The following is a 25,997-nucleotide window of genomic DNA, read 5'->3' as shown; positions in this document are numbered from 1 at the left end:
TTATCTCAGAACCGTAACTGTCATACCACACAGAATCAGTTTGGATCTTCCAACTATCGATACATAATATGGGACCCTCTTGTGCGTCTTGATAAATTGTTCCTTAAAGAAATAAATAGGGGCTTTTTTCTACCTTATCGGGTTGCTCACTCAGCCTCTAGGGTCATTTCATCATATAGCATACATATGAATCAAATTTAAGGTTTACCAAAGATCTTCCATCACCTAAAAAATCATAAAAAAGGGATGAATAATGAATTTAAGAAAAATAATATAAAATTATGTAGATGTAACTGGTGTAGGACCAAATAAACAAATAGTTTCTGGAAAAGAGTGCGTAAAGTCTTAAGCAAAATAGAAGCATCGAAATGTTTCCTTTTATCTCAAGTCAGACAAAGAATAGAAAATCATCAGTGGTTTAGTTATGAAAAGTATTTTAAAACATTTATAAACCTATAAAACACCATGTTTTGTTTATATATATTTTTTGTTTAAATATGAATTACATCTATTATATTAATATTAATGTTATTGTTAATTTTTTATTTTACTAAAAAGGTCCCTTACCAGTTTTATGTTTCTGTGTTTTTCATTTGAAAACATATTTCCATTTAAATTCTATATCAAAAAATTAAAAATAATAAAATTAAAAATATCTTCACTTCTAGTTTTGTTAATTTTAATTTATTAATAAAACTTTTATTTATAATACTTCATATTTTTTTTTATTTTTTTTGTTTAAAGTTAATTTGTATTGAATTCGATTGTGGATTGCATTTTATTTTATTGTTTTTGTTATGTTCAATTTGTTTTTTCAATTTAGGGTGCATGGAAACCGGACATTTATTATCTAACGATTATCAATTTGTAAACTTTGTTGGGTAAATAAAATAAAAAATAAAAAAACAAATTAAAATTATTTTAAATAGTTAATTTTTATTTAATATTAAATACAAAAAATGTTTACATTGAATTTAAAATTAATAGAACTTAAAAAAAAGTAAATAAATAAAATCAATATAATAATATAGATACTCGTATTATATGATAAAACAATAAAAAGTAAAATTAATTGCTATAGCTATAGTTTCTCTTTATATATATAAAACTAACCAATCACAGCTTTAATATTATACACATATATTTTAAGAATTTTCTTTATATATAAATTTCTCTTTTTGGTACATACTTTTAACTTCATATATTCTCATTTCTGTATTACTTTCTCTTCTTTTTATTTTTATACTCGTATGAATAAGATTTCTTTTTTAATATTTTCTCAATATTTTTGTAGGTTTTTTAGTTTTAAATTTTCATTTAATTCATCATAAGACTCCGCTGGTATTTCTTTGCATTTGTGTACAAAATGTTTTCCTTTTTTTTGTTTTCAATATTTCAAATATTTCGCTTGATTTTTCTTATCACAATTAATTTTAAAAAATGTTTAAGCTTTTGAAATTATTAACTCTGTATTTTTAAAAGTTGTATTTTGTACATAGAAATGATTTCTTTCTTTTTTCAAAGCTGTGTAAAATACTTACGACAGAAGGTTTTATGTTAATTAAAATAATTTAATTTTACTTTGATTATAGAAAAATGTTTGAATCAATATTTTCTTGAATGTTTTATTGATCCCTTAATCAAATGTCTTCAACCACAACTTGCACCAACATAAAAACGAAATTATAAGCCTTTAGTTCATTTTTCTAGTTGGTTCGATTTTCTGTGACATTCCTGTAAGGACTCTCTGGTTATCGATGACGCGTAAGCAACTTATAAACGAACGTATTTCACCTTCAGTCTTGGGTGAGGGTGGTTCCAAACCTGTAGATGGGAAAACCAATTTGAAAACATTCGCATAAAATATTCACAAATGCCGCATGTTATTAATTGGATGGCAAGACCATAAAGCATAGGTTAGGTACATGTATACAACTTCACTTACCAAGACTTCGTGACCGACAGAAACGTATCGTTCGCATCGTTTGGGCCATCATGTGCATCTTTTCAAAATTGACCAAACCATCGAGACTGGTTTTATTACCTTCGTGGGCAAATGTCATGTCCTTTAGGAGCAATGGCATAAATGGTATAACAGGTGGTTGCAATTTTCCAACAAATACTCTATACGCCCGGTGATTTCGACTTGGGTCAATTAAAGCTTCGAATTCTTGAAACAGTTTGCGAAACTTTGAGGGAATTTTATCCCAGGTTAATTGTAGACGAGATACTGCCATATTGGAGAGACCCATAACAATGGCAAAGAATGCATTGAGATTTTGGTATTCCTTGCAGCTATAATATTTGAGAATGCAAAATTTTTTAATTGAATTGGTTCAATTCAATGATATTGAACTTACTAAGCAGCTAATTTGATGAATTTTCGAAGGAGACCAACACGTTTACTCATACTCGATGTAGATACAATTTCCGTAACAATCCAATATTGTAATTCGTTGAAACGTCTAAGAAAAACATCAAGATTTGCAGTTATCTGGAAAACAAAAAGTTATAGTTACACAAGTAAATAATATATGAATAATGGAAGTAATTAAACAAATATTTATTATTATGAATTCATAATCTTGGAATATTTTTCTTTTTGGAAAATTTTTCCAACTAAATTCTGAGGTACTTTTCTACGAAACTTTATGGTCTTCCTTTTTCCTATAAACTTTATGGCGTTGTTATCATTTACAGAATTGAAATTTGATAAAAATTCTTCAGAAATTTAATTTCTAGTGTTTAGATCATTTTATCGTTGGTAAAAAGGTCAGCAAACTATTATTCGTCATCACCATTGTAAAATCTCAAACTTGCTTTTTAGAGTTATGATACATCCTACACCGATAACTTCCCATTAACGTCCTTCGTGGGCAAATGTCATGTCATTTAAGACATGTTTAATAAAAATCAACGTTATTATTTAAATAACTTAAAAAATGTTATTCAAAACATAAATATAGACTGATTTCTTTAAAAATATTCGAGACATCGAATATAATTATTACATTCGTTACTTTCCATAGGTGCACTTTAAACAATTATTTTATTGCAAATTAAAGTTTAGCCTCATTTGTCGACATGTTTTGGACGTTAAACAAATCACAGTGTGGCATTTTTGTTGGGATTTAACTAATTGTAAGGAAATAGTTAATGTAAATTTTTCGTACAAAGAAACTATCAGTACGATCGAAATAATAATGAATTTAAATCTTAAATGAAATTTTAAAAATAAGTAAATAAGGCTTTTTATAAATCTCTAAATATACGAAGTAGATTTTCAATAAAATCTGTGACCAAAACCTATAAACTTTCGCTTCAATATTCAGTTTAAATATTTACATATAATATTCGAAAAATCTTCATAAGTTGGTAGATTGCACCTCTCTTACAAAAACCTTAAAGAAATGCAAAGCAATATTTAAAAGAAATTGTTAGTTCAAAATAAAAAAAACATTTTTGGTTGCTTTAAACATTTTAAAGGGGCATATTTTAAACTTTTTTTTGTTAAAACCTGATCTGATAGAAAAACATAAGAATTTAGGACATCTCAATCGTTTAAAGAAGTAAAAAAAAGTTTCTTTTGTGGGACAGAACAAAAAGAAATATCAGTATTTTTAATTAAACTAAATTCGAAATCTTATCATTCTGAAAAATTCTTGATAATGTGATGGCGCATTTCAGCTGAATTCTATAAAAATGGAGCAGAAAAACAAAATTGTGGATTTTTTCTACTTAATTTATAGCAATCATCAAGTGCAGCTGTGTGGGATGGTTCAAAGTTTTCAGAATGGTTTCATACGTATACAGGTGTACCACAGGCATGTTCTTGGAGTGCCATTCTGTTCGCCTTTTACATTGATGTTCAAATTATATTCTACTGTGGAGTCTAAATCTTACGAGAGATCTCATTAAGGTTCTTCTCTATGGATATAACTTGGTAACTTGAAAACGCATTTAGTTTATCTAATAAAAGTGATGGAAAGAGATAAAATTAGTCTTCATAGATCAAACGTTCTAAGATCATTGAGAACCAATGCTTCTTCTTTCCGGGAATGGAACCAACTGGATTTATCGCATGACATCAGGCAGGACATATTTTTAATGATCATAGCTAAAGTGCACGACAGTAAATATGATTAGCACCTTACGAGACCATCATAAGTAACCCTAGACTGTTCTACACAAGCCTAAAAACCATCAATTGGCCGATTGCCATTCTTCCGTTTCTTTCGAAGGTGTTTGAAAAAACTATTTTGGGGCAGATCAAAAAATATCTTACAATCAACAACCTGTTAAGTAGCTATCAGTCTGGGTTTCGACCTGCAAATCCGCCTTACTTTTTGTCACTGATGAAATAAGGATGGCAATGGACAGTGATCATGTTACATTGCTAACACTGTTAGATTATTCAAAGGACCTTGGTACTGTTAATCACTCAATTCTTTGTAGAAAGCTGCGAATTAACTTTGGGTTTTCTTTAGAGTCCTGTAAGCTTGTTCTTTCGTATCTCAGCGCAAGGCAACAATGCGTGGTGGCCAATGGATACTCGGTCACCTTTCTCAATGTCATGAGTGGAGTGCCACAGGGATCTATCCTTGGACCAATGCTCTTCTCACTTTACATAAATGAGTTACAACGAGTTGCTAAACATTGCATATTTCATCTGTATGCTGATAATGTGTAGCTCCTTATAAGTAGACCTTGCAGTAGCTTTAATGAACGAGGATCTGCTCCGCATTTCACAGGGGTCAAAAAAGAACGATCTCCGCCTTAACCCTGTTAAATCAACATCCCTCTCCATTAATCGCAAAAACTTTAATTTATCGGGTTTAAACCCGTTGAAACTTGACGACGAATCATTGAATATGTAAGCACTGCTAGAGCCCTAGGCGTAGTATTCAATCGCACTCTCACTTGGGATGACCACCTTAATAGTGAGATTGGTAAAGTCTATGGAAGTCTCCGACTTCTTCAAGTCACTTAAAATTTCATTCCTATCAAAATTAAACTGCTACTTGCTAAGGTCCTTATACTACCGATTGCACTGTATGGGTGTGAAATCTTTTTTGTAAACTAGACTGTGTGAATAGCTGCAAATTAAATGTTGCTTATAACAATATTGCCCGCTATATTTATAATCTACGTCGTTATGATCACATATCACATATACAGACAGCTTAATAAACTTTCGATCTCTGAGTTACCTACATGAAATCATCCAAACTCAACAACCTGATTATCTATACCGTAAACGGAATTTCCCTTGCTTAAATATTCCCCCGATACAATTTTGTATGCCTTTGGAACTCTGTGCCCATCGAGAAGAATAAGAAGCATAATTAGATATAAATTTTTACTTTTCAACTACTTGGCAAATAATTGATGTTAAATTTCCATTTTTATGTAAATAGAAATCTTAGGTATGTAATTTTTATTCGAATTCGGAAATTAATGTTAACACAATCACCCTTTATTTGCCTTTTATTCTTTTTATGAAATTTCATATTCGGAAGACATCAGATTAATCATGTCCGAATTCTTAACTTAAATATTTTTATTCTTTTTTTGATATAACTTTGAAAAAATTCCCTTTTCGATGCTTTCTAATGAGAAAACTTTCAAAACCTACATTTTATGTTCGTTAACACCGAATAATAGGAGAAATGAAGTACTAATCCATTATATCTCTTAAAAATGACAATACATTTCAGTCTATCAAGATTGTACTTCAAAAATTTGTAAATTTTGAATCAGCCTAACTTTGGAGTATTATCAACCATCAACTATAGGCCTTAATCTATACCAGAATCACTTCTATCGTAATCGGCTGGAGAAATAAGTATTCCATCCACAACATAATTTTCCATTTTACAACCAAGACGTAGCCCCATCATCACAATGCACAAGTAAGATGTTTAACAATTTTCTAGAAATCGTAGGATTGAACAATCTTTTATTCAACAGATCCTTCGTCCTCTATCAATTGAAAATGAACCTAGTGCTAGGTTACAAAACAAAAAGCAAAACCCCATGACAAACAATAAAGCTTAGAAATGTTCCAACATAATGGTCTTGTTCTTGCATAAAAATATATAACTAACTATATCTCCATATAGGAAATCATGAAACATTAGCATTCCTCTTAAATTTACCACATTTGCTGGGAAAATCTCCTTACAACTCACAATGATATTATAAATAATGCAAATTGATTGCAAATGTCGCTTTTGTATTTGCAAATATAAAGGTTCTGAAGGTATACAGACAATTCTCTTCTTATAGGAAGATATATATAAAAGGTGGCATATCTAACACCGACTACAACGACTCCTCAGAAGGACAAAAATGAATCCTTTCCTTATGCGTTCCAACCACAACACAAAACAACCATCACACGTTTACGTACCTTTCCGAAATGATATCTTCCAAAGGTATGATACAGCAACTCATACTCGTGCACCGCCCAAAATAGGTCCCAATCGAAAATTGTTATATGGTAAGCCAGCTCTTTGGTACTTATAATTTCTAAATCCACATCAACTCCTTCCGTAGGTCCTTCTTGTTCGGGCAATGGAGTCTGTCAAGGAACACAAAAGCATAACACATAGAAAAACAAAAGAACAAATTAGTTTGTAATCCCTCTCTAGAGTACACTTCATGCATTTAATATTCCACTCAATAAGTGTGTGGGTATAGGGTATATATATATATAGACTTACCAGTGCGTCTAGGTGATCCTTAACAGAAACAAAGAGGCGGCCATTAAGACTTAATCCCGTTGGAATGCTAACATCGTTATCCTTAAATTTCGAACGTTCTCCGTTCGATTTTACTTCGACAAGAGCCAGGTCATCGGGTCCTCGGTTCAGTTGCAGCTTGTCAGCGGCACATGCCTTTATTATACCAGCAGTGGTGTGCAATGGGAAGCGTAGGGTGCAGTAGGTGTGGTCAGCACAATAAACTCGAAAGATGACTGTGAAATATAAGAGATGATGCACTATAAATATAGGTACCTAAATGTGGAACGAACTGAACACTCTTAAAAAGTGGTCAGTATTCAAAAGTGGAGTGGAGGTACGCTTGGAATTGCCACAAAATTCCAAATGAAATAATCGAAATTCTTCGGAAACTTACTGTCATCATCCGGTCGGATTACAGTCCTTGACGTTGTGGTATTTCCACTGAACAGACAAATTGGTTGGCCATTTGGTGGTAGCTTCCACTTTTGTCCAGCATTGGCAGTTCGGTCCTCTTGGTAGCGTGACAGTTGAGTGAGAATATTGTGAACGACGCTCGTTTCCTCATTTAAATCTGGATCAGCTTCGACATCAGCAGCCAGGTCCTATTAAAAATGAATCAACATTAAATCAACGAGCACGTCATGATGATTATGGAGCTATATTGAAATGATGGTGGTTCATGGTTGCACAGCTATAACATAGATATGCGAGTCGATGAGTTTTTTGATTATTTACCTCAATAAAATCACAGACGACAGATTCCTCGAATGCAGCATGGCGCACGGCCATTAACCATTTTTGTACGAATTGAACAACTCGCTTTTTAAAATTTAAATTATATTCTCGGTCCTCGGGCGTATTGCCCCCACCGCCACCTCCACCTGTATTCTCACAATGAAAAGTGCAAAGGAGTTAAGGAAACACAAATATTTCTATATATATGAATAAATAATAAAGTCGGTTAGAAGCGACTCCCACAAAGTACAAAGAGAACTTTAGTGTTCAGGAATTTCCTGCTCTCAAGGTTTGAATTTTAGCCCATATGATAATATTGTCTTGTGGTTTGAAATTCAACAGTAAACAAGTAAGAGTATAGGACGTATAGTAAAAGACGCACAATAAAGACTTATTTATTTTACTTTTCCTATGAAAGAGGAAATGTATAAATTCGAGGATAACTTCCTTTTCTATTCAGGCATAAAATTAACAACAAAATAAGAACTTTAAGGGCTTATCAACATCACTGTTTTGGGTTATTAAATAAAGCGCTTAAAAACCAAGTACTTCAGTCTATTGTTGTCGAAAATATTTGGTAAGAGTCTATATATCTCGGGAATTTAATGTCTAATTAATTTGTTTGTTTAATTGAGGTTAGAATTTTATATAATAAGGAAGTTGAATTAAACAAAAATTTAACCTGTGGTTAAAGCAAGTACAAACAATCACTTATACAGCCCCTTAATTTTCTGATACCTTTTATTTCTTAGTACGAGTATTTCAAGTAGCACACACCATTTTAATTTAATAACGGGTGTTTTCTTAGACTTGCTGTTTTTAATCTGGCAATACTTTTGGTTTATAAAACAATTCATTTATTGAACGAAACTTTTGTTAAGCGCAAGTTCGTACAATTTAACACTGCTGGACTATTTTCTGTAGGATTATGTAAAATTGCTTGTTGACATAGTTAAATTCGGCATATTAACGCCTAGAAGGAAAATATTTGGAGCGTCATTACTGATATACGGCCTCGAAAAGACCCCATACGGCAAAAAGTGGTAGAAAATTGGGCTTCTTGCTAGAACCGTCAACGCTAAAGGCACAATCTTCCAAAAGTCCATCCAATAACTCGGATACGCTTATGATATGAATATAATTGGAAGATGAAAGTGTGATGTCAGTGGTGTGTTTTTGAGCAATGCGACGGGAGCGGAAAAGATAGGTTTAGTGGTCAAAAAGGGCAGGAGCAAGTAGATGCTGTTATCAAAAAAGGACGTTGAACAAAGACGTCCTAGACAAAACGTCACCATTATAAGCTGTAACTGTGAGGTATCTAAGGACTTTGTCTACCTAGTCAATGCTATTAATTGAGACCACGACACCAGCGGTGAAATCAATCGAAAAATAACTTTTGGTAATCGCTGTTTCCTTGAACTTAGAAGGCAATTGAGCAGTAAAGTCCTCCTTTGAGCATATACCGACATCATCTACAAGGCACTCATCATCTCGGTTCTTAAACATGGCACTGAGGCTTGGACCCTTTCAAGGAATAATGAAAGCGTCTTAGGATGCTTTGAGAGAAAAATTCTTTGGACGATTTGTCTGCACAGATGGGAGGTGAAGAAAGTAGTAATGTAAGTGATGGTGCAGTGGAGGAAGAACTTAGACTCAGGTACCACACGTAGCTAGGTGGGAATGGACCTCAAAAAATTTGGCTACGGACTGAGTTGGCTAGAGATGCATATTGGTTCAGGCCCAGGTCCGTCGGATACTGTAACGCCACCTTAAGTAAGTAAAAAAGTTCCTGCACCAACTTGCAACTTGTAAATCACTTTTAAAACATAAAATTAAACCTTATTTTTATAATAAAGATAAATTACATTAAATTGTATGGGTTTTATTTCTTCTTGAAAATCACAGGTTAATAAAAAACACACCTTACCTTATTCACACTAAATATTATATAAAGTAAAAAAATAACATCAATTAATCCGAAATGAATATATAAACAATTGATTTTAAAAACAAGAGTACTTTATAGTACACGAAAAATAAATTAAGGTGAATCCACTATACACATAAAAACTACAAAATAACATGTTTTTAAAAGTATTTTAGTTTGTAAAATTGAGTGCTTTTGGTTATTATTAATTTTTGTAACGACAATAAAAGACCGAAGCACTTTATATTTAAACTTTAAATATTCACAAACGAATATGATACACAAACTATACAATCACTTTTAAGAACTAGGTTTGTTGATTAGCCAAAAGAAAGTTCAAGGAAAGGTGTGTTATTCGACTTAGTTACTAAGATCAGGGGTTTTACAATAAAAACGAGTATTTTTATAGATGATTATTTAGTTTTAAAGATTAAGGTATGCCATTAGGAATTGAAAAGAACGTCAGGTTAACAGCCAACATACCTGAGGTAGCAGCTTGTTATCAAAGTAACTGCCCACAAACTGCTTAGACACCACAGGAAAAAATGCGGCTTGTTGACAAAGGCATATGCAAGAGATGAAACGACGAGGAAGAACACGAGTGCACTACTAACAAAAGATACAAATTTTAAGAAAAAAAATACTTCTTCGGTAGTCTAAAAGAATTCGAAGACTTTGCAGAAAATAGTCTTTTAGGTTTTATCAAAGCCTGAAAAATGACATGAGCTAGAATCATAGGTTATACGAGGTGTGTTCAAAAAAGTACCCAGAATTTTGGTTTCGACACCATAACCGTGCACCCATGTTTCATCACCAGTTATGACCCTTTCTAGCAAACTTGGATCTTCGTTATCGTCATTTAACAGCTCCTGAGGGATGTTCATGCGATTGCTTTTTTGGTCAAAACTCAGCAGTTTTGGAATGAATTTTTCTGCCACTCCTGTCATGCCCAAAGCACTTGAAAAAAATGTATGAGAGGAGCTAATTGTTATGCCAACTTCATCAGCAACTTCTCTAATTTTAATTCGGCGATCATTCATAATCATTTCCACTTTTTTCCCATTTTAATCGATTATTGAAGTGCTGCGTCGATTGGAGCGTTTGTCATCTTCAACGAGTTCGCGGTCATTTTGGAACTGCTTATACCACTCGTAAACACTTGTTTTTTTCATAGCGGACACACCATAGGCTTTTTGTAACATTTCACGTACTTTGTTACAATTTATTTCATTTAAAACCCAAAAATTAATACAAATTCTTTGACTCTTCAATTCTTCCATTGTTTAAACAAGCAAAAATCACCAAGCTAATAAAAACACGTCGAACTTTAGCCACTTCCACAGACAAAGTAAACAGGGATTATAGCTGTTAATTGCATCATACTTTAGGGGCATGTATACCAACAAAATAAAATAAAAATGACCTTCGAACTCTCAAGACTCGCGAAATTTAAAAATTCCGGATGCTCTTCGATACACACCTCGTACACTTAATTGTCCGAGAAATTATAAGAATAATTTCAGGGAATCATAAGAGATCTAATTTGATCATTCGCCCATTCACTTAACCTAACCTAAGGTTGTAGTACCCTAACCTTTTCAAGAAATTTTCTATGAGCTATAAGTGACATAAGTGGCTATATGTACTAGATAAATTCACAAATTTCATCATATAGGTCTTAAATTGATTGTGGATTATCATTTAATGAATTTTAACAACTCCAATTCTGCCCGAGTAGCGGTTGTTTTTTTTAAATAAAATCTCGTAATGGAAAACCCTTACTTTAAATCTATGCTTTTTGAGTTGCTGACACAAATGGCGAAAAATTCTAATATCTCATGTTACTCTTTAAAAACTATCCGTATCAGTGTGTGATACAATTTCTCTAAAAAAATTCATTTTACAAAAAGGACTTAGATTTTCTTAAAGGTTAAATTTTATCAAAGGAATTAATTTTCTTGAAAAAGAATTTTATTATCACTACGTCAAGACTCTAATTGGTTTAATTCAACTGAACCAAGCTGAATGAATGTATCTATAAACAGGGACAAACCTGAAGTCTTATTGGCTATGTGGTTGTCATTTATCAACTGTGCCAAGCTTGTACCACCCCTGAATCTAAAAAATATTATCAACTTTAAAGGATTTTATAGGAATCTTTTCCTTGTTCCAGTAACAATATAAATTGATATGGGATACAATTTCAGTTTTCGTTCTATGAAATAACAGACCCATCATGTTTCAAACTCAAAAAATCTAAACCTTCTAGTTATTTGCAGTATATTTTTTATAAACAAATATTTGCATTAGAAAATTAGTTTGGCTAAAAAGTTTTGATTGCACCAATGCCAACATGAAGAATTCAAATAAATTGCGTTTGTTTATATGAAATAATATCACATTCAGGGAACAAAACACTCTCGAGAGTTTGTTTTATACAAATCTAGTTTATATTTATTTTAATGGAATGTGGAGAAAACTTTTATTGTGCTGATTTAATTTCAAATACTTAACTTTAAGTGAGTGATATTTCCACAAAAAAGCCATAGAGTTTTTGAAAATAGTTTTTTTTTGTTTCTAATAACTTTTGACGGTTTTGTGTTACGTTAACATGTTTTTAAATGTTTCGTTTCAAAATACAAATTGTGTTGTGACTAGTTACAGTTATTTAAAACCAATAGCAATGGCTGCGAAAACTTTTGTGGTAAACTTGTGTAGTGTAAAAAAATATTTAATAAAAAGCAAGAAATCTAAATGGGTTAGAAGAGCCAAAGATATAGATGTAAGTTTCGGAAAAAATCTTTGAGGAATTTCTTACCTACACGCAAGAAAATAAATAAGGAAATAATAATAAAATAAAATAAGTTTAAAAAGGATATTAATTAACCAGCTCATCGACAAGTTGAACCACAGGCATAAACACAATATGAGTCAGCAGGAAATCATCTAAAAACGGATCTATTCCCACAACTTGTCCACCCAATCGCGTCTCCAAAAGATGTTCTAACATTTTTGACGGTGTTCCCGACATTACTGTATACCTGAAAGGAAACAAAATAAAAATCAAAATTCATCAGAACTGAAATTATATTATTAATATTTATTTAAAAAAATGACAAACACAAGCAAAAATTTAGTGCTGCAAAATAGAATTGAATACAATTCTATTTAATACAATAAACAATACAATAGGTACATCTATGCAAAAGTCACACATACAGAAATAAACCTTGACAAGGGATGCGATTTTTTTAAAAACAAAGTTTTAAGAAATTTGACGGAAGACAACATTTTATGAAAAACAAATTAAACGGTCTGCGAGCAAAATCTAGAATTAAAATTACTTACCAACTTTTTCGGATGAAAAACACTTTTTTTTTTAAATTTAATTCTAAATAGAATTCAATTTATTAAAAAAAAATACATATAAAAGATAAATAAAACTTTTCAGTGAGTAGCTGCTTCGATATTGTGATTCTTCGAAATTCATAATCAGAATCAAGATCTAACGTTCAAATCTCAAATAAGCAAATAACTTTAAACTTTTGTTCGTTGGCTAATCAAGCGTTCATTAAGGTATGTATATGTATTAACAATTACAATTGTACATCTACATAACATCAAAACAACAAAAAGGACTAAGGATGTTTCAAAATTATTTCAAAAAGATTCTAATTTAACGCCTAATTAGCCTTCCCCATGCTCTCAAATTATATTCAAAAAGATAAATCCCTTTCCTATGTACAGAAATCAGCATAAGGGTTAAATTAACTTTGAACAAGGACAATAATTATGAAGGACAACCGAAAGGATTCATTATAAATTAAAACTTGAAAAGCAAAACATGTTCTTTTAGCGGCATAATATTGTAAATATATTGGATGAGGTATATTTGAGTTTTTCCCTCGCTGTCCGTCTAAAGAAAACAACAAACCATAAACACAGAAACACCGAATGGAATCTTATTTCAAGAAATAATTTTATGATGGTTGTAAGCCTTTTCATCGAGAGAAATATACCACCCAATCCATTAAAAACCAAACAGATGTGAGGTTTCATTATAAATGCCTGAGAGGATCTTATTTGAGTTGAAAAGGCGATTGGCCTGGCCTGTTTAAGAGTTTCCACATAAATCAAAAGCAAAAACTGGTCGAAGTTTATTTTATTAGTTCTTTTTTTGAATTTTGTATTATAACTTTTATGATTATTATTAGTTGTAAGTTAAGTGAAGCTGCACCAGCAGGGATTTTCATAATTAAAAGAAAATAAGCGCGGGGGTGGTCTAGATGGGAATTTAAAAATTTAATAACCCAGAAACATTAAATAAATGGCATTGATACCACCACAAACAACAACAATTATTTATTTGTTTTAGAATCCTTCGGTTTGATATTAATTAAATGAGAATGAAAGTCCTTTTTTCATTAATTGTTTGTATCATTTCTTAGAATTTTCCTTTAAATTCTTGGAATTTGTGTTTATTTGAGTTTTAACATGGCTCTTTGTTGCCATGGCGACTTGTTTAAGGGTTGGTGTCGGCCAATAATTTGGCAGGGTGTTAATAAGTGCTTGATCTAAATGCGTATTATAGTTTACTTTAAGCCAATTATGCTTAAGTTCACAAAGATGAGTTAAATGAGTTAATCTAAAAAGCGTTTGAAAAAAAAATTATGAAAAGTGCTTCAAGGGTAATTATGTATAATCAAGTCTTCACAACAATCCGAAGTGGCATTGTAACACCGGTTTTGAAAAATAGGACATCTAGCACTAACAAAGTTGCAAAGTAGAACTCAATATCGGTCCTTATTGTATCTATACTTTTGGCGAATGCTTATAAAGGGTGGTATAAATACAATTTTGTTTAAATAATAGTTTTTTGTCACACCAATTTACCAAAATTTTGTTGATGGTTTAGGGCAAATAGGATTGTTTGAATTATATTGGTTTGATTTAGTTAAACAACACAATTTCCAACAAACAAACAAAATTCCAAACGAAATTGAAAATTCGGTGAACAAAATGTAGATTGTATCTTGGGCTGTGTGAGATAATGATTTATATTGCATGTACTGATCGTTCAAACCTATGATTTTGACATTTTTAAAGAAGAATGATTCCAAAACTCCATAATTCACACCAAGAGGCATTCTTAACTAAAGAACCTAGCCAAAGCGCCTTGCTATTGGAGATGAATCTTCGCTTAAAATTATTCTTCAATTCAAGCTGCTTTAAGACCCAATCTCTGAAGCATGTCATATAACCCAAAACAATTTTATTAACAATATTTTGTTGTAAAATTTAGGCAATATTATTGAAATTTTATGAAATTTCAAATGAAAAGAAGCACAATAAAATAACGTCAAAATATTAAAAATTTCATACCGCCCAAACTGCTTGTTCACAGTGTGAGCACCTTAAGCAACCAGCATTCTAGCATACAAGCAGTGAAATATGTATTGGGGGATACTGCCCCTCTGTAACCCCCCTGGATTTGGAGTAGATTGTGTGAGGGTGTATGTATGCAAAATTTCATAAAATCCAGAATCGTTAAGTGCAAAGAGAGTACCTAACGTTTATAAATTTGGGTTTTACGATAAAGATTGGTTTGGGTTCATTTGGGCTCTGTAAATATTTTCTTTTGTATTAGGTAGTGTAAGTCCGTTGAGAACTAGGGCCTAGTGACTTCGACTCTCCAACCATTCCTGTGTGCGAGAAAAGTTGTCAGTTTTAAGCCGAATCCGAACGGCAATTTTTAAAAAAGCATTTTTCATAACAAGAATTACTCTTGGAGGATTTGTCAATTCCTCGGCAGTACCTGTGGAAAAACTTTAGATGGTATTGGCAGAGTTTCAACCCAAGACGTCTGGCATGACAGTCTAACGCACAAAGCATCACGCCACGGATACTACGTGAAGTTTTCTTAGTGATATTTTGTACGACGACGTTTCGATTTTTTGATTTTATGCCATTTGGTGTCGTTGGGTGACGAAAAAAACGACACAAATTCTAGCTATTGTAATGACCAAAATAAATGCCACAAACTCTAACTCCTAAATAAAAAAAGAGGCTGGATGTGACCAACACTGATAACTTCCCATCCCGTCTGATGATTTGGCTTTTTTAAAAGTTTGTAGATTTTCGTGTTCTGTTAAAAAATTTGTCAGTTGAATTTTTCTTAAAAAGTTAAAAAGTAAAAGTAAAGATTTTAAAAAACTATAATTTTTGTGTCGGAAACCAATTTTTACCAATTCTAGTAGCATTTCTTAAAAGTTTTTATTTCTTTTATAAACAAATACAAATTGGATGAAGGAAATTAAATTGAAAGTCAATGTATTCTATTGTTCACGAGATGTCGAGAACCGAACATTCATTTTTAACAAATTTTCGTATTATTTTTTTTTAGATTTTATTTTGTTTAAAAAAAAAACCGGCTGTTAGATCTTTATAAAAAAATTACTGAATGTCAAAAACAATATTTTTTATGAGATTAAATTAATTTGAAGTCACTATTTTTAGTTTTTGAATAGATACTTGAGTCGAAAGTAAATATTTACCAAGTTTTAGTTTTTTCTTTTAGTTTTTGGAAGAAAATTGTCACTTTGACTTTTCTCAAAATTTTACAGAACGTGGAAAACAATAGTTTTCATAAGATAAAATGAGTTTGAAGCTAATATGAAAAAAATTGTGAAAAGATATTTGAGTCGAAAATCAATTTTTTACCAACTTTTATTATCTCTTTTATTTTTCGTAAAAAATCGTCAATTTGATTTCACAATGTTAACAAAAATATTTTTTAAAAGAATCAAGTAGTTTGAAGCCAATATCTCAAACTCTTAATTCGATTTTGCTCAAAATTTTTCCGAATGCTCAAAAATATATTTCTTATACGAGTAAGTTTAAATTAGTTGGAAGCCATAATATCAATTTTTTGGAAAAGATATTTGAGTCGAAAAACAATTTTTATCAACTTTTATTAATTTTTTTGTTTAGGCGTTTAATTTTTTGTTAAAAAAAAATTTTTACCAACTTTGAGTAATGTTTTTTGTAGGTTTTTATTATATACAAAACTTTCAATTTGATTTTTCTCAAAATTTTACTGGATGTTAAAAACGTTTTTTATTCGTAAAGTTTTCGAGGTGACACATTTTTTTAAATTTATAAGTCTTTAGCGTTTTTGGTTCATGGGATATTTAGGGTTAACCACAATGTTCACCTTTTTTTGAAACTGCTATGGTGAAAAAACTATCCACACAATTTTCTTGAGAGCCCTTTCTGCATCTTTCTGCATTATTATCTGTATAACACAATTTAAATAAAGTCGATATTTCTTCTCGTTTTTGAGCTTTAGACGACGAAAAAAACGTAGCGAGCGTACGGACGTACGAACGTACGTACACAACCACGCACTGAAACCTCTATAAAAACTTTTAATTCGGCTCTAGTGACCTTAAAAAGTTGAGAAATGTCAAAATTTTCAATTTGACAAATTAGACCCATTACAATAACCCATTAATAAAAAAGCCATTCGGGTGAAATAAGATTTTTCTTTTTAAAATTATTTTGGTTTTTTGGCGATTTTTTTTAACTTTTTGTTCTTTGTGTCCAATTTTGGGCTTTATGACATGTTAGGATTTGAGCGTTACGGTTTCTGGCAAAAAGAAATAACACCGTCAAGAGATCCATGAGTATAAAATAAGTTTTCATTTTGTTCAGCAAAACTATGGTACTGACTTTTTTCAAAAATTTTGACCGGTAAACAGCTGTCAGTGTAAAATTAAACTATCATTTACTATCTATCCTGTATTAAATCTTAAGTTTGATTGAGTTTGGGTGGTGTGAATACCCTAAAATTGCACATTCCTGAATTCCTGAATATTAAAATGATTAGGAAAGACAGAGTCTAATAAGGTATTTCACATTCGCGTAGTACGGCTTAAAACAAATCTCTGTACTTGACAGTGCAACCGTATTTTGACTCGGCAGAATTCAGCATTACTAGAGTTACTAGACTAACAGTTAAACTGTTTAAATTTATAAATGTAACTGGCTATTTCTTTAAAGCATAAATTGCCTTTCTATATTTTAGTTTTGTTCAGTAAGTAAGAATTTCCGCCTCCCTCAAAAAACATATACTTTTTTATGTTTAGAGTGAATAATATTGTTAAACTCAAGATGCTACAACACAAAAGAATAAACTCCTTTGGGAAAAGATTTGTTAAGTATAATATCATAGGACACCTGTATTCAACCGCAAAGAAAAGTTTAAAAGTTGTTCATAACAATAAAACAACGTCTCTTTACAACAACTTTTCACTGATGGATATGAAAATATAAATTTTAATTTTTTCAAAATGGCTTAATCATCAAGAAAAAAAGGTTCAATATTGATTAGTAATTAAATTAATGATTTTTATATGTTTTTTGGATATTTTATTAAGATTTAACAAAGGATTTTTTGCTATATTATGCATTGTTAAAGGGAAAAGGAAAGCTATTAGTGTGCAAAAAAATCATAACTTAGTGTGTTTTTAGCATGCTTTTTAAATATCAAGTTTATAAAAATAGAAAAAAAATTATTTCTAAAAGCAATCAAAAAATAATAAAATACAAATCTACAAAGAGGTAAATATGTACAAGGAGAAGCAAATTAAAAAAATTATAAACGAAAAACAACATTAAAATCAAGTAGTTACATACATACATACATATCTATGTATGGGATATGTTTTTTTAATTTTCATATTTAACATACTTAAATGCTGAATGTTGTCCTCGTTGTTTTGCTACCCTTTCCAATACTAAAACATCCTTTCCATGCTCCTGTAACCTTAGTGTATTTGCTTCGACATCCCTAAGGATACGATTAAAGTGCTCCTTGTCCACACGCAGTAGGTGACAATTATTTTCTTTTAGTACTATTGTAGCAGCTCTATAAAAATTTAATTTTTAGTATGTTTTGTTATAGGTTGTTCAAATGTTCAATTTGTAAATACTTATTCATTTTTTTAAATTAAAAGTTACGCTTTATTTTATTAAAAAGTACAAGTTAATTACAAATAAAAGGGATCCTGATTATAGTCTCCAGCCCTTAGTTATTTATGAAAAAAAGCAACACTCAAAACACTAAAAAAATTGTAATAATACAGCGGTCAAAAACGTCTGATAAGTGTTTTCCTAAATTTTATATTTTATTATTGGAAACCCTGACACAACGAAACAATTTGACAGCTGATGATTTAGGGACCGTATCGTTTAAAATGAAAACTACTACTTGATAAATAGATAGTCGTTTTGGTGATAGCTGTCTCTGTCATGTCTATAAAGGAAATGAAGAGAGAGAGAGAAAGAAAAACCAACAATCAACTATCACCTTAGCCGATTTTACCCCAGGGTTATTTGCAAATTTCACGAATTAAAAAACAACATGTTTTGAACACATCAGAGGTCGTTTTTCGGTTGAAATAATTAATTTGTAATAACAGACACCTGTCAATTTTGCTTTTACAAACCTACACAAACTACGGAAAATTCAAACAATTTGCGATCAGACATACATTGCGTGTTTTTGTCACTTAGTTCTTTGTTTATAAATTGTAAAGTTAATGTTTCTCACACTCAATACACTAAATATTAATCAAATTAAGCAATACCGCAAAATATGTAATTTATTTCCTTCCCATCACACATTAGCTACGGGCTTTTGTTCTAAATGTAAAAGAATACTTGTTTTAACCACAATATTTTAATAGCCTCTTTTTGTTAAACCGTACATCATTGAATGAGAAGCAATCTGTTGTAAAATACCCATGGCAATATACGATGTACTTTTACTTTATTTATTAATATTTTTTTTAATGAACAATTTTCCATTGAACAATTTTGCAAACTGTGATATGTTTATAAAATTGGAAATTTAATAAAGCTTTTTGGTCCTTCGAGTCATTTAATTTAAATATACGTAGTTTTCTGCACTTCATACGGAATTATGAGAAATATTGCTTACATTGAAATAAAATAATTTTCATCAATCGGAATTTGAGACGACTGTGAAAATGGACATACTTACATGTTATGTATGCATAAAAAGCATTTTAACTCATTCAATTAAAAATATTATTGGTTTTCCGCTGATCAATTTCCAATTTCAAGTTGACAGCAGATTAATTGGTTCGTTTTTTATTTTTCATTTTTGTTTTGCCTTTCTGAATGAAAGAGTTGGTGATATTTTTTAAAAAAAGGTAAATAAAAAAATCAGCATTTATTGGGCTCTGTCGACAGAATAATTTGCAGGAATCGACAGTCTTTTTTCCAAGTAAATTGGACTGGCTAAAGTTTGGAAAAAAAAAAACCCCATCCATGTATAAATAATATATGTATGTTTGTAGTGAACAGTACATACTATACATAAAAGGAGGGATATTGGATTTAAATTCGTGCATGCGAATATGAAAAATAGACTTCTTTCCTGTGCTTAATTAAAAAGGAAAAAGTTGAATGTACGAAATTTAAATTCATGAATACGAATATATGTTTGGAGACTCATTTTTAACCCAAAGTCTAGATCGAATTTTTATTCACAACGTAATTAGAAACAACTTCGTCCATGGATTGCTTTGAAAATCAACAGAAAATAAGATTTTTAATATTCTTGAAATATGTACATATTTGGGGACATTCAAAATTTTTGTTTTGATAATTATATTTATTGAAGCCTATTAAAAGTATAAAGGAAGATTATTTTTGCTTAAGAATTCTGCCTAAGATGCTTTTTTAAAACTGTTTCTTGTGGGGAATTAACAAAATTTTACAAAAAGATCTGATGTTACGAAATGCTCAACGGTTTTCATTTAGTAATAAACTGGAGCTTTCTAACTTTTCATTCTTTGTTTGCATTAAAATATATTTTTCTTTTAACTTTGATGAAAACTCGACATAAGACCTTGGCATAACTTTTGTTTTTGATACTATTCACCACATGATCTTGGACAAAAAAGTATCTAAAAGAACACTCGTTCTCTGAACATAGATATATCCATTTCAATATCAATGTAAATGAAAACTTTAGTTCATTGGCATTTCGAAAGTATCGGATATGGATTACTGGCAGGGGTACAAACGGAAACATAATGAAAAGTTTAATACAACCCAGGTCTATTAAGTCCTTCCTTCGTGATTTTGGCAATAAAGTCAATGAAATTGCTTGTCAACTTATACTTATAAGAGGTAAGACCAACCAAAATGGTGGCCCTCAGAACTTGACTCGCTCAGAAGAGAATATACGAAACTTTTTAACCGAGCCAAAGCCATAAGAATTACTTTTCACTGGAATTCTTACAAAGAATCACTAAAAAGTTATAAGAAGGCACTAAGGAAATTTAAGCGATCTTCATGGTGGTCCGGTCCTTCTGTGGCACGAAGTAATTTCTATCATTCAAGTTGTCTGAAAAATTCAGATGGCTCCTGGATAATTTAAAGTGAAGATTCGCTGTATCTACAAGCTCAACTTGCAACAGCTAAATTCGTTCAAGTTTTAATATAATATATCCATAAGATCTGATCACAAGGGAAAATCTAAAATGGGCCCTCAATAGCTTCAAACCATTTAAATCTGCAGGGCTAACAGGCATTACACCAGCCGAACTACAAAAAGCTACATAATCACACAAATCTTTAAGGCAATTTTTACCAGCTGTCTATATCTGGTCCATATTCCCTAGGCATGGAGAGAAATGAAGCATTTACCCAAAGCAGGTAAATGCTCCCAAGTTATCATTACTTCCTAAGACCTTAGAAAGATTGATTGAAATCCATTTAAGGGCAAGTAGTGATACAAGACTTCTGTTTATATCTTAACATGCCTACTGAATTAGTAAATCTGGGGAAACAGCGTTACACACATTAGTACGCACCATTGAATACCTCTCCATCATAGAGAGTTCACTAAAGTTGGGTTTCTTGACATCGAAGGCGCTTTTAACAACATGGGCACATCTGCAATTAAACTCAAATTTATGAACGTAGAAAATGCGTTTTAATCCTGACAAAAAAATTAATTGACTCAAAACTGGGCATCTTTTCTGCTAGAAAAAATTACTGAAATTAAGTCTCTCATTCCGCCTTCCCAATCATTGTATAGCGTGTTCCAGGCGGAACTTTTGGCAATAAAGGGAGTCTTGTCCTGACTTAAAGAAAACGTGATATCAACATCTGTTATCCGTATTTTCTCAGATAGTCAGGACGCTGTCAAATCGGTGGACTCTGTCTCTTCAAACTTAATAACAGTCCGTAACAATAATTTCTAATGAAGATGGCACAACAGTTTAATATTCACCTGGGTGCCAGGCCATAGTGACATTCCAGGAAACTGTGAGGCAGATAAACATGCCAGGAATAGTACAGTACAACCAATTCTACTATGTTTGGCAAATGCTGGCATACCAATCCTTTACTAGATTTAAAGTGATCAAGGTGCTTGCTAATTCTGAGCACATCGCATATAAACTCGATAATGGATGCCATAACCGGACAATGTCTAATAAGAAAGCACGCCACGCGGCTAGGCGTATTCTCAAATGACTTTTGCAGAAGCTGTATGGACAAGGTAGGGGAGGAAACAGTTCTTCACTTTCTGTACATGCCCTGCTCTACCTCAAAAACGAAAGAATTACCTAGGAGAATTCTTCTATAACTATCTAAACGATCTAAATCGTATTAGCATAACCAGCCTCTCGCATTTCGTAAGAGACTCAAACGGGTTTCATTGAGCTTAGGAGGAAGCCTCAAGATTTTTGTGGTATTACAATGGGCCATTAAACTGGCCTAAGTGCGTCCTACTCCATCACGGACAGCCACTTTTACCTAACATAACTTACCATTAATCAAGTTAACAACTTATATAATAATGTTGAACCCAATGTATAAAGGTTGGTTGAATGTATAAAAATTGCAGTGGATATCAATGTAGTGCGGCTAAAAAAAGAATCTCTGTTATTCAGAATATAACAAAAAAATTGGGAGTTTAAAGGGTAAACTTATGTATGTTATGTATGTATCTTTATAAAAGTTCAAGATTCAATGTTAAGTTTTTCAAGGGGAGGAATGCTGAATATTACACTAAAGACAACAATATTAGCCTTGAATTTTACGCTTGTGTCCGCACTTTAAGGTCATCCATTACTATTTCAGATTATGTATACATTTTAAAGAACAAGTCAGAAACAGATTGTTAATAAGTTAAATTTGCTGGTCGGCAGAGTTTTCTTTCTAGCAATAAAATTGCACTTTTCCAATGGGTTTTGGTGGCCTTACTTAAAAATGAATGTACTATGACAGGTGTTTGAGGTACTACTTTTTAAAATACGAACAAAATCGTATACAAGACATTTTGAGACTATCTTTATTTATGAAATAGCTTTTTTGAAATAGAATCCGTGATGGTATTGTAATTTTATAATCCCTTTTTTAAATATTCAGTTGACATATTCATATTATTTCACATAATATTTTCGAAAAATCTTCATAAGCAGTTAGACTATACCTGCCTCAAAAGCAACGCTAAACCGTTTATTCTAAAATGGACTTCCACAGAAAAAGGCAAATGAAAGTAAGTTTTTTTCTTGTAATGAATCTGTTGTCTACATAATTCTATTATATACAATTTTTAAAATATATTAAAGAATAGAAAAATAATGTTGAAAACGGGTATTTTTTAAAATTGAAAATTCAAGGCATTGTCAATTCGTATAGAGTCAAATAAAGACTTATAGCTCATGAGGATCATGAGGACTAAAAAAGATACTAAAATGATTTAAATTGTATCTTGAAGAAAAAAATATTTTTCTTTGCAAAATTATCATCATCATTTCATTGTTAAGAGATATTTTGAGTTTAGAAACCCCGTTTTTGGCTGTCTTTAGCATTTTAAAAGGGACATATTTAAAAAAACCTGATGTGATCGAAAAAATTAAAGGCGATATTCGAATTTAGGACTTCTTACAAAATATAATTTTGTCAACCAGTATTATGAATATACATTTTTGGTTATTGTTTGTTTCAATCATTCTCTCGAAAACATGAAGGAAGCTACTAGAGTTATCTTCTTCACGAATCTTCAATTTGAATTTCTTATTTAATTTTGTTTCTTAAATGTATTTTACATATTTTTTTATTTAAATTTCTATTATCAACATAAAGAAATTGACGAAAATAAAACTTTAAAAAAGTACGTACACGCCTGAGTGTTCTAATATTATTAAGCGCTGAATAAAAATAAAATGTTTGACATTATAATTTGAAAACTAACGGCTGTCTGATTATTTGATTGAATCTGTTGGTCTTATTCGTTTCTAGAAATATGTAGAAAACACTTGAACACATTAAAAAAAAAGAATAATGCAGATATGGGAAATAAAAGTTTGCTGTTGATTTTTTGAATAGTCTCTCTTAAGTGGAAATGTTCTATGATCTTTCGTTTTTTTAAAAATTCACGAACTTTTTTTCAGATACGAACAATTCCGGCAGATGTATCATTTTCGAAAATAACACTCATTCCTCCCTTTTAAATATAAACAAAAAACTGATAGAGGATTCATTTGCTTGTTATACTATTACAAGGGCATTCATAAATGTTACTCCATTACCTCCAACAAATACTCTTGTTTGTTCAACATAAAATAAAATCTTTTGAAGCCATAAATTTTGTTTGTTTTGCCCATAAATAACATTATTAATATTTTACCAATCACCATGAAATTAATAAAAAATATTAAATAATACGAATTACAAAAAGTTCATACCTTGGTGCGTCGTTTATCAGAGCGAGTTTACCAAAATCATCACCAGTCTTGAGTGTTGCTACTGTTCCTTTGCCATGAATGACAACATCAACAGATCCTTTCAACAGTATATACCAGGATCGTCCTTCGTCTCCTTGATTGAATACTAGACAAAACAAAAATCAAACAATTCAAATTAAATAAAAAATACGTGCATTATAATTTTAAACAAAACTCAAAGAAAATGTATTGACCCTCCATTCGTCCTCAAAGTAAAAGTATATTTGTTAATGTTAGATTATTTTAGAGTTTTTCGGTCGGCTCTCCTTGTGGACACAGTTTTTATTTTTTTTATTTACAGTTTTATGGCACAACATATTAAAGAATTATTTTATCAATCTAGTCAATATGGATCGAAGTTACAAAGTTTGATCCTTAATTTGTTTTTGTTTTATTTTTATTGCTTTTGAGCTAATCTGGTAAATGGGATGTATAATTTTATTTACATTGCCATGTCTTCTTCTAGTTTTGTGGGGTAAAAGCAATCATAAATAAATTGACAAGTGGTTTACCCTAATCGGAAATTAAATTTAACCTCAAAGGACAACACCCTTTCATAGATAAAAAAAAGAGATTAGAGTTATAATCATCCATGGTTTTAGCCTCCAGGCAGAAATAGTTTCTTATTGAATTATCCTCCTTTTAAGAGTCCTTGGGTAAAACGTCTCAGATTTTCTCATTATTATGTCTTTGGCCTTTTTTTAACGTAAATTATTGTCAATTGACTACGGTAGTTAACTTTGTTTCTACATAAAGTGAAGTGTGCTTTCTCTGGTATGGTGTATGAATTTGTGGTGGCTTAATAGACTGCAATAATTATTGTTACACAGAGAAGTTTTCCTTTAACCTCAAGCTATTTGAAGAATTTCAAAGTACTTTTACGACGGCAATGGAAACTAAGTAAAGAACTAAAGAAAGCTCATTTCCTTTTAATTACGAAATTATGCAAATGTTTATGCGGTGGGTGTGATTTGTTTTGTGAACTACTAATTGTCTTCGAATTATCAAACAAAAATTTAAAAACTCATTTCAAAAATGTATTGTGAATAATAATAATAATAATTGCTAAAAGTTTCAACAAAAGTAAGAACTTTGTTTTTGTTTTTAGTGGAGTTGTCTTTGAATTGGTTGTAAACCAGGTATTAAGTGAAGAAGTTCAAAATATTGATTATCATATTCTTTGAGTGGGTTGTTTTAATATTGAAATGGGATTAAAAACTTTTGTTAAGGACACAAAGTGCTGAAATTTACTGCATCTGCAAAAACCAAGTAAAGCTTTACATAGTTAATAAAGGTTTTGTAGAGTTTGTAATGATTTTCAGCATTATAATTAACCTTTCGCTAAAAACGAGAATTAGTTTTTTTTTTCAATATTTCCTTTTTAAATATTCATGATAATGATTTAAAAAATTCTAGTATGTAAATTGATAAATATTACATTATTGTTTATTTTCATATTAATTGTATAATTTTTACCTATATATTGCCTTCAACGAGCATTTAGTCCTTAATTAACTTTTTATAATTGAAAACAAGTTGTCACGTTATGAAGTTATTATATTCATAAAGGTTTTAAATTTAACGAACACCACAAAAGTTAATTTTCATTTATAATCTTTATTGAAATGTAATTATTTTCTGTATATCAATTTTAATATTTTATAATCTAATTCCTCAGCATAATAATCTAAAAATTATAGTCATGGAAATAGAGTTGATTCACTGGTTCGCAAGGTTTTCCCACTGGCATTAAAA

General features: G+C 30.9%; 1 protein-coding gene across 8 annotated transcripts in view; it reads right to left on the bottom strand.

The window, feature by feature from the left end:
* Positions 1-1,010: 1,010 nt before the first annotated feature.
* Positions 1,011-25,997, bottom strand: part of LOC129952461 (rap guanine nucleotide exchange factor 4) — a 225,633-nt gene continuing 200,646 nt past the window's right edge. For 5 of the 8 annotated variants that reach the window (XM_056065047.1, XM_056065052.1, XM_056065050.1 and 2 more), the window contains 10 exons: positions 24,204-24,348; positions 18,161-18,337; positions 12,288-12,449; positions 7,482-7,647; positions 7,141-7,348; positions 6,726-6,979; positions 6,413-6,583; positions 2,361-2,494; positions 1,946-2,295; positions 1,012-1,824 (listed from right to left, as the gene is read on the bottom strand). In XM_056065047.1, the coding sequence (XP_055921022.1) occupies positions 1,694-1,824; positions 1,946-2,295; positions 2,361-2,494; positions 6,413-6,583; positions 6,726-6,979; positions 7,141-7,348; positions 7,482-7,647; positions 12,288-12,449; positions 18,161-18,337; positions 24,204-24,348 (1,898 nt within the window). In that variant the 3' untranslated portion in view covers positions 1,012-1,693. Of the gene's footprint in view, positions 1,825-1,945; positions 2,296-2,360; positions 2,495-6,412; positions 6,584-6,725; positions 6,980-7,140; positions 7,349-7,481; positions 7,648-12,287; positions 12,450-18,160; positions 18,338-24,203; positions 24,349-25,997 lie in introns of all 8 variants that reach the window. The other 3 variants (XM_056065048.1, XM_056065054.1, XM_056065049.1) reach the window with 2 other exon arrangements.

The sequence above is a fragment of the Eupeodes corollae genome, chromosome 3 (genome assembly GCF_945859685.1).
Source record: "Eupeodes corollae chromosome 3, idEupCoro1.1, whole genome shotgun sequence".
Lineage (NCBI taxonomy): Eukaryota > Metazoa > Arthropoda > Insecta > Diptera > Syrphidae > Eupeodes > Eupeodes corollae.
Note: the sequence above shows the minus strand (reverse complement) of the source record. Positions and strands in the feature narration are given on the sequence as shown.